Source organism: Rhopilema esculentum, chromosome 21, assembly GCF_057945365.1.
Source record: "Rhopilema esculentum isolate cy_ngs chromosome 21, ASM5794536v1, whole genome shotgun sequence".
Classification (NCBI taxonomy): Eukaryota; Metazoa; Cnidaria; class Scyphozoa; order Rhizostomeae; family Rhizostomatidae; genus Rhopilema; species Rhopilema esculentum.
The window spans coordinates 9,914,776-9,924,967 of NC_142835.1; the positions used below are offsets into that span (position 1 = coordinate 9,914,776).

General features: G+C 37.7%; 1 protein-coding gene across 1 annotated transcript; it reads left to right on the forward strand.

Moving 5' to 3' along the window:
* Positions 1-568: 568 nt before the first annotated feature.
* LOC135684402 (uncharacterized) lies at positions 569-10,126 on the forward strand. The gene is made up of 5 exons (XM_065199951.2): positions 569-2,466; positions 3,131-3,221; positions 4,196-4,426; positions 5,946-6,019; positions 6,647-10,126. Exons 1-5 carry the CDS (start codon positions 2,198-2,200, stop codon positions 7,692-7,694), a joined length of 1,713 nt encoding a protein of 570 aa, XP_065056023.2. The 5' UTR covers positions 569-2,197; the 3' UTR covers positions 7,695-10,126.
* The last annotated feature ends 66 nt before the right edge of the window (positions 10,127-10,192 follow it).

Here is a 10,192-nt window from a genome sequence, read left to right on the forward strand (position 1 = left end):
AATGTTGTTGAGATCTTGTTACTGTATACGGTCTTTGCACTTCGCCAAATTTCAACAAACAAAATTGCTTGGAGGGGGCGGGGGAGGGAAGGGGACGGTGGAAGGGTTGAGCAACGAATACGTGTGTCTGGAGCCTAAGTCAAAATTACGAATGGTTTACAAAATAATTTCGATAGGTTTTCATTTGTGTAAATACGCCGAACAGACTTTGGCATTATGGCAATGTGGGAAGGAAAAGCAGTCTCAATTTTTGTGGACGATTGAGGCCCTAAACCAGCAGTGATATATATATAAGGGGGGGAGGGGGTGGGCATCGTAATATTTCCGACGACATATCAAATTCAATGGCAAATTTGATACTACGCATGCGTATCTATTTGTCAGTTCCTATTTGCTAGTGTAAGAGGCATTACATCGTAAAGAGCGAGAGGCAAAGACAAGGCACTCAATAAATTTTGTGTGCTCTTTAATTGCACTAAAAATTAACTCTCTAATTAATTACAAACACTTATATATATACGTTAACACTTGATGGGACATTGATTTATAGCTAACACGTGATATGACATGTGATTGTATACATAGGTGTGGGTCTAGTGGCCTACTGTGAAACCCATTAGATGCAGATAGATTTCAGCAAGTTGTAGTTGCCTTCTTGCTGAAGTGAAAACATTTTTCACTAAAATTCAAGAAGTTGCAACTTAAAAAGTTAAACAATGTTATCAACACAACATGATAGCAAGGAAGAAACAGGCTCCATGACACAATAATGCCAAAAAGTCAGGTCTTTCCAGACAATAATCTTCTTCTCTTTTTCATCGCTGCAAGCATGTCTTTAACCTCGCCATGCAGTGGCGGAAATTATGGGGGTTTGGGGGGGGCGCTTGGGCCCCTCCAATTTGGAAAGCTCGAGCTTTTGTCGGACAATTGAGCAATTGACAACTGTTTAACGTGTCGAAATTACTCCAAGAAATCGTTCTGAAAAGGTATTCTAAGCTAATCTAAGAGGGGTGTTATTGCTAAATTCTCTGCTCGCTTCGCTTGCAGGTGATCTGCGTTTTCCCTTTTTACCCAAAGGGCCTCTATAACCTTTCTGTTCCCATTTTTGCAAAATTTGAACAAAGCATAGCTGATAAAATATTGACTTGTCTTCAAAAATCAAAAATCATAAATGAATTCTTCTTCTTGCTACTTAATTATGGCGTGGTCAGCAAAATTTCTAAAAGGTCCCGTCAAAAAATCATCTATTTTTATCAAAATGGACAGTTTCTTTAGAATTAGACATGATCCAAGATGTTATCTTGTCGGAAAATCGTAGGCCTGGGCCTCCCCCAAATGAAAGCCTGAATTACCGCCACTGTCGTCATGATCGATTTCAGTGTTTCTGCTTGATAAAGCATAAATGGTAAACCCTTTGGAAGAGGAACTTTAGCAGTTGTGAAAGCCAACAACGTGAAAATCAACAAGTACAAGCATGTCCGCGGAGAGGATTTATGGACCCCTGGTTAAAACGAAAGAAATATAGAAAGGCACTTCGAGGGTAGACTCATCTAGGGGGTCTGGGGAAAATTTTTGAGAGGATGGTTGCTAAAATTACTCTGGTAGCTTATTTAGTTGCCGAAATTTCTATGGTGGCTAAATTGTACTGGTAGCTGGTATGTTTATGCCATAATGCATACACATTTCTTGTCAACAAAATGTGCGATTCTTTATACTTGGAAAATCTTTAAAAGTGAAATACGCTCGATTTCTAGATTCGAGCAAAACCTTCTTATACTGTAAGTTTCTAATTGAGTTATTATTCAAGATTGCGTTGCGCTGTCTTTTCTCAACACTCCGCGGTGCCTGTAATAGTCTTGGGCCCCCAGGCCAGTGACCCCCCTAACCCCCCTTTCCTCAGCACTGAGCACAAGAACCCAATAAAGTTTATCTATTGCCATGTCATGTCTTTGAGGCCAATGGAAACACTTTGCTAGAGGCCAAGGCTGGAATTGCAAAGCCAAGTTGAAAGACTGATCAATGGATTTTCAAACAAATGAAAATACTCTGCATTGAACAGGACAATATAAAATCAAATAAGGTAAAATTGGTTGGCTTGCTATAGAAGTCTTGAGCAGAAAATAACAGGAAGTCCGAGGTCAGCACAACAGCAACAACAAATCAAAGTGACATTTTCTTCCTCGAAAAACACAAGAAGATGGCGCTGTTACGAAAGAGAAACTCCCAGGGACTAGATTCCAGTTCAGCAACACGCCTAGGACTAGAAACTGTGCTTCGTCTTCCATCTTTTATTGATTCAGCTGCCGATGATAAGTTCATTAACGATGAAGAACCCAATAAAGATGGACAGGGCAGGCCGTTTGTGAAATTGAAGAGGGATCACTGGGTTGAGCCTCGCCTTCGTAACACTTGCAAAAAATGTCTCAAGAATTTTGGTTTGACCTCCAGAAAGTTTAACTGCCGAAGGTTTGCATCTTTAGTTTGCCTTAGCTAGATTTTTGGCTTTTATTTATGATAACATTAATTCTGACGATAGGATACAATTTTGGATTTTATGGATGCACCAAAAACAAAAACAACGTCCAGTCTACAAAACACTATGCCAGACAGTAACATCTGGTCTGCATGAGAATACATTCCCCACACAAAAGACGTCAAAATTCTACATTAAGCATAACTCTACATATTGTTATTGGCTATGGCTTTATCTAAGGTAATGTTTACCTAGGAGCCCTCCTGTGCTGATGTCAGCTGCATTCATGAAGCAACCTATCAATGCCTTATGCAAAGACAATTACTTATTTATTGCTTTTATCATTACATCCCTTCTGAGACCGTATCCAAAACTAAATCATATCAATCCACTATTTGCTAGTGCTCTTATTTTGAATTTAGGTAAATTATCTGTGAGCTGTTGCTTTGCTGCGGTTTGTGTTGTTATTCAATTCCAGGTGCATATTTTGCCTTTCATTTTAAAGTTTCCATTGTTAGTTTCTTCTGAAGCTGATTGGGGAATGTTTTATTTTAATTCTTTGTCAATTCTCTAGCTTGGAGTTTATACTAATAGGCCAATACTGTAAATTACTTAGTTTTTTCGCTGATAGACAACTTCTTATATGCTGCTCTATAGGTGTGGAGAGATATTTTGTGAGAAGTGTTGCCAATATAGGCGAAGATTGTCTCCAGATGCCAAACCCTCAATCAGTGGCCATTATTACAGAGTAAGGTTTTTTGTGATCAACTTGTATATGTATGTATGTATGTATGTATGTATGTATGTATGTATGTATGTATGTATGTATGTATAATATAAACTAAAAACAAGTATAAAAACCTCTAAATTCAGTGGCAAAGATAGCATTAAAGGTCAAGCTGACCCTATTTCCATAATTGTTTCCTTTAGAGGTGCAAGTTTGCCAGGGGAAAAACGAGGGAAAAAAGACGATACAGGAATTTTTTACTGTTGCTAGAGTAGACATATGTGTCATGTTCCTTTTTTAATAAATGTTGGAAGAAGTTCTCCATTATCTTATGCTTGAATTTGTTAATACTGGATGTTGATTTTAGTTCTGATGAAAGACCATTCCATGTTTTAGGCCCTAGGTTTGTCCAGTATTGCTTTTCTGAAATGGTAGGTCTAGTAACATTTACAAAGATTACCGTTATTGTATGCATACAGTGGCTTGACTGCCAGTGATTTGAAATCAAAAAGGGTTGCAGAGGTTGTAAGGGGAGAAGCATGGGGGTATCCACTTTTCCATCATTATGAGCAAGCAAGCAAGCTAAATTCATTTCCAAATACAGGCATTTCTTCTGACCTGACACAGGTAGGCTTGTGACCCTAGATAAATATTTGGAACCATTCCCCAGGTGCTTGTTAACCTACCTTGAAAGGTGTATTCCTCACAGCTCATCATTTGGTACATACTCTTTTGCAAATATGCCCTGATTTATGTCTTCCAGTTCTTTGTTTCTAAATCATTCACCCATTAATGTTTAATTTTTATCTTCTTCTGCCAGTCTCTTTCCAATGTATTTTCTTTTCCAATTATTCCCTCGCTTTCTTTTCCTCCTTTGTTGCCACTTCCTAGTTCTTTTGTCTTCTTTGCATTCTCTACAATTAAATTCCTTTCTCAAAATGCCTGGCACTTTATTAGTGACTTGATCTATTTTTCAAACACACTATTTTTTACAGGTTTGCTTTAATTGCTCAGATCTGGGTAACCAGCAATTTGGTGAGACACGGAGCCTTACAGAGTTCTTTGTAAAAGCAAGAGAAAGTAGGCGCATCAATGCAAGGCAAGAACTTTGTCGTCTTGTTGATGGCTTCAAAGCAAATGTCAAGGCATCAAGGCTTGATTCAGTCATGACTGAGACCTTTTCCAACATAAAGGTGCCAATGTGGCAGAAATCATACAAATGGTTGGTAAGTGAATTCAAAACTTCCTTGTAACTACCATTGAATAAACCTTGTTACCTATGTTCCCTAGCACACTACAAAGCTGGCTATCAAACTGGCCCCAAGCAGGCTTACACGCTCACTCCTTAGCTGGCTCTCTAGCTGCTGGCTACCAAGCTGGCTTCTCTGGCTCTCTTACTGGATCTCTTACTGGATCCTTAGCTGGCTACCATGCTGGCTACTGTGCTGGCCCCCTAACTGGCTTCCTAGCTGGCTGCATGCTTGAAACATCCTGTTTTTAACAATCAAAGTATTTTATTTTCATTCTGCTACTCAATTTATTTGCTAACTATATTATCATGATTCCTTAGCTGGCTTCCCTGCTGGCACTCTTACTGGCTCTCCCTAACTGGATTCAACGCTTGCTTCTATGCTAGCATCCCTACTGGCTCCTTTACTGGCCCCTTGGTTGGCTATCAAGCTGGCTCCCTAGCTGGCTCCCAAGCTGGCTTACAATCTGGCTTCCAAGCTGGCAACCATGCTAGAAAAAGCTTTTAGCTTGATCCTCTTGTTTCTCCTTTCTTCTTTGTCCTTCCCCCTGTTTCCCTTACTTTCTTTTTTCGCTATTTTCTTTCCTAAATATTCTATTCATTATTTTCTACAAGAGGCAAGTCAACTTCTATGCAAACAATGCCTAGCTATAAAATTTGCATTCAACCCTACAAGTTGTTAAGTGAATGTGAAAGCGTGTTGCAAACCATGTTGCTAAGGGTCTAAGGACACTCTCCGTCCTGTTGATTTTTAGAAAACATCTTAAATCAGTTCTCCTGAACATTTATTTATCTTATCTCAGCTTTATTGCCTCTTTGCAAGAACCTAGCTTATTTTAGGAACTAGAATTTCACTGTTCAATATGTATTTTTATCCAAATGAAAACCAGAACTGTATAACCTATTTATCTATTATAACCTATTTATCTATCTGTATAATATTTATCGAAATATTAGTATTCCTTAAATTTAATTTATTTTGAAAATTGTATCTCGTTACATTGGATTCTCGTCGTCGTATTGCTTTGTTCCTGAATATCTTTCTTATTTATCTTTTGTTTGATGATTTTCCCCCAGCCTTTCCACTTAAAGCTGGCTGAATTCCGAATCTTGCTATGGTCTGTTCTTAGCCATTGTCAATTCTCTATAAGTTAAGTTTTAAGAAGATATAGAAAGGGAACTGTTTGTTGCATTAGTTTTAAAAAGTATAATTCTATTGCAGTGCTCAATTTTATTTCTCTATTGGATGCCTCCTGAAGAACAAACACCTTGAAACAACAGGCCAATATTTTTTGTGTCGTGAAAGCCTTGTTTAAGAAAAATCCTTACAGCCGATCCCTCGTGGCAATGGATAGTTCCCCTTGTTCTTTGTCACATGGTACCCTGAGTGTGCGAGTTTCGTACCCATGGAGATTTCGCTGATGTTTATTAGGTTAAGCAAGTAGAGATTACTTTACGCATGACATATAACACAACTAATATTTTCTACAATACAGGAGAGCAAAGAAGTTGACTGGTGCACAAAATGTACTGCAAAGTTCACGATATTCATGCAGAAACACCACTGCCGGTAACTGAACAATTGCATTTTATTTCTAGCCAAGTATTTATGTTTAACTAGCATTGTTGTCTACGTATAATAGTAGCGTATAATTTTATGCTTTAGAATTTTTTTTAAAAATGTTTCTCCAAGACTTGCATTGTGCTCAATTTAGGGATAGATGCTATATAAAGGGGGCTGCAATTGCCGTGCTATCAGTTCAATGGTGTCAGACTACCTTTAGCTCGAATCAAAAAATTTTCTATCGCTGTTGACCGCCCCCTTGTCTTGGACTGGGATTTAGTCAGAAGTGATGTAATGCATCGGAAGATTTCCCCCTTTTGTACAAATAGCTAAAGTTGGATCCATGTGCAGATTTTGACAGTAACGTGAGAAGAAAAATGGCGCCTTTAATTGGTTCATTGTTTTTTCCAACTAGTTCTTTAATTACCTGCACCATCATACTACTTTATCTCCGCCTCAAGATTTTGATTTTCGCTTTATTTTTCGTTATCTGCTTATTCAATATATATCCAATGCCTGCTCTTCAGAGAAGCTTGTTGTTGAGGTCTGTGAATTTCTGGCAAATTTCTGTTAAGCACCTTTGGTATAATTAGGTTTGGCAAGCTGCTAAACTATTCAACTTTATTTTACCAGGATTTGTGGATCCGTGTTTTGTTACAAATGCTGCAGTCAAGATCTGATGTTATACTACAGTATAGATTCTGCTGCAAAATGGGCTTTAATCCGAGTCGTTGGCTGTCCGGACTCGGAGCCAAACGTCTGCTTGTACCTGACAGTCTGTGCATTATGCCATGAAGATATTGAAGCGATCCAGGTCAGTGCCTTCTACAACGAGAATCCGAATAGCTACCCTGGCGAGGAAGGTTTTAGCAAGCTTCAACAAATCACAGATAAATTGCGTTTTTATCAAAGTAAAGTAAAAACTGATCTTCTTACGTATCAAGAAATGGTAGAGGATGTTGTTGCTGCTAGAGAGAAACTAAACGAAAGGTCTCAAACTGGTAAGACCATTGTTATGCTATTTGCAAAGCTACAGACCGACTTGTCTGACCATTTCTCGCAATATGCATCGACGGTGTTTGAACTAGGAAAGCTAAAATCCTTAAAGGAGAAAAATTGCAAGCTCCTTATGAATATTTCGTCGACCTTTACTAACTCATACAACACGAATATGGCTAACTTTAAGGTTCTTAAAGAAGCTCTAGGTAAGACAATCCCAGCAAGTGCATTGACAATGCTACAAGATTACTGTAACAAGCAAGCGATTAATTGTCTTCGAATAACAACAAGAAGGCTTGGCCTAGAAGTATTTAGCCTATCTTCAAAATATTCTCTTGATTGGTCACTACCGCTGAAGATCGGGGAACTTGATGAAATTTGCCTGAACGAGCTTCAAGCGTTTATCGAAGCTGTTGGGGAGGACTGGGCCGAACATCGTGGTGTTTTGGATAATCTCGTGAAGGATATGTTTAAATCGAATAAAATGATTGTACCTTCGCAGCGGTTGATTACTGAAAAAGGAATTTCCTATCTGAAATCTTTTTTAAGAGATCGGAGTGTAGAGGTATTGCAGCAGGCCGAAAGGCAACTTTTATCAAAGTCGTCAGAAACGAAGTTCACAAAGTCAAAGGAAGGTCTTGCAAACCTTACTGCGTGGTTGCAAACACAAGTTAGCTTATGAAAATGCTGCTTCTGTAGAGAATGTTAGGGAAGAATGTTAATTCCTTTCTTGTAAGTCATGTATCGACTATTTTCAGTTGTTATTTAAAGGTACTAATTCCCATCTATCAACGGCTCAGAGTTAATAACTGGCTTTGCAGCGCGTTTATGATCGAAAAAACATCGAGAATTTGCCTTCGTCGCTGTAGGGATATGTAACAATAGATCTATCGCGTAGTCCAACCAATGGGGAATTTTAATGGCCAGCGAAATGCGTCAGGACATAATGCCTTTAATCCTATAGACAACTGAATGACAACAAATTCATATTCAGCAGTAACAGGCCAATGGCACCAGCTCGTTGTTTCTAATTTTAAGACAATAATTTATAGTATAATAAACACAAATTCATTCCCTAGTGACCCTTTTTCCCAAATAAAATTATTTTAGGAGTCATTTGCTCTTAATAATTCCCAAATTCATCATGTTTTGATATGCTCGGTGTAAGTAGAAGTCATCTACGCTTTGAAGGACCAGCTGAGTATAACTAACTTCTGGTTGGTAGGCTCCAGTCCGTGTTTCCATTCTGACCGGTAAGGGTGAACGCCAACTGATGTAAACACGAGTTTATTTAGTATTAATGCACTGGGCAATTTAGTCAATGTGGATGACCCCGAAAAAAATTTTAATCGAAGTAAAATACTAACAATTCGGTCGCATTTACAGCATGGCCTTCTTGTCTTTCTTGTTATTGTCATACGTCAACAGAAATCTTTAAATTTAAATCATAAGGCTAGGTTTTGTAATGTAAAGATGGCAATATTTGGCTTGTCGTCGAGGTTTCCTTGGCATTAAATAAGAATAGGCCCGAGTAAAGATGCTTTCAGGATTTTCTCATTGCTCGTTACGTGACGGCCGGGTGCCAGTGTTTTGGCATTGTTTATGACATTTGAATAGTACAAGAGTACTATTGTCTCTCAGGGTGCATTTGGATTCCACTTATTATTTCAAAATCGCTGTTGGAAAGAATTTAAAACAAAGGTGTGTTAACGTAACGACAGCAGCCTCTGCATGGCTTAAGACCTGCCTCTTGATTTTCTTATTGTTTGAAAAGAATACCTTGTTGGTTTATGCCCGCCTCAAGACAAAAATGTTGAAAAGCTTTTTTAAACTTTTGTCATTGTGGCTTTGTGCCCAGTGGGGTTTCTCAGGCATCTTGCGTAAAGGAGGCTGAGCCGAATGTTTCGAGGATTGAACTTCGAAAGTTCTGATGTCCATCAATGGAACGGGAAGGCGATATAAGAATAGTTGGAATGCTCATTAGTATATACACACTCATCTCATTTCATGCCAGACCGTTTATTCTATTTAATTAAAATAAGAAGCATGGAAACTTTGATCACTGATATCGCAATGTGAAATGATTTCTAACGCCACATAGATATAATCTTTTAAAAATTGTGGGTTTTTGATTCAAAATTATTTAACGGGACTAACTATTGTACGCTACGTCACTGTCAGAGTACCCCTTGGATTTATATGTACGTCTCTTGTTAATGTTTTTTGTATACTATTATTTTTTCTACTTTTTTACGGTAGTATTAAATAGACGAAGCCTATTTTTTATTTTCACTTGATCTTTTTTTCACTTGATCATTTTTATAATTTTTATCTTTTAGTATGTAGACACTGAGGATGATTAAGCATGAGATTTGCTTAGTTGAAATTTTCCCACTTGTTTAATTTAATAATCGAACAGTCATAGTGTACTTGGTGGCTTTTCGCTCAAGATTTAAACTAACGCAATCAGTGACGTGAATAGGGGAAAGCCTTCTTCGTTCAAAAATGAAATGATATAAATCAGTGTGCTGGTTTTTCGAATTCATTTTCAAATCTAGCATCTTGTTATATACTATCGAAAACATTTAAACGCCGATTGATAGAGTCATATCCCTCCTAGTTCGAAACCTAGTGCTTTTTCAACTGAAATATATAAACAAGACATCGAATTTCGTAAGCCGTTTAGCACGTCCAATCTTCGATACAGCTATTGAGAATCCATAAAATTGTATAGCATGAATGTATAGCTTAACAATTCTCCCCCCCCCCCTCGCTATTCAAAGATGATGCATATATGCTTTAAGACAGACATATCAAAATTGAACTGGTGGGGGGAGGGAGGGGGGATGAATTATGTCAAGACCGTCTGTTTGGGATTGTGGTTTAGATTCTGTTTAAATGTCATTGGATTTAATTGTTATAGTGTTTATATCGCTGATATTTTCATTCAATCAAAGAATTTGTAACGCTTTCACAGCTTTATAGTTTTTTTACTTAGTTTTTGTTGAAAAATATATGACATATTGTTAATAGTACCCTATAGGTTGATTCAAATGCTTTTAATTTGAAAGGATTGATGTCAATTTGATATATAATATAAGAAAGTGTCTTGAATTCCTTTGATTTTCCTGTCTCTGTTTACTATTAGCACTGTGTCTATCATCTTTCTGGACTGCTTTT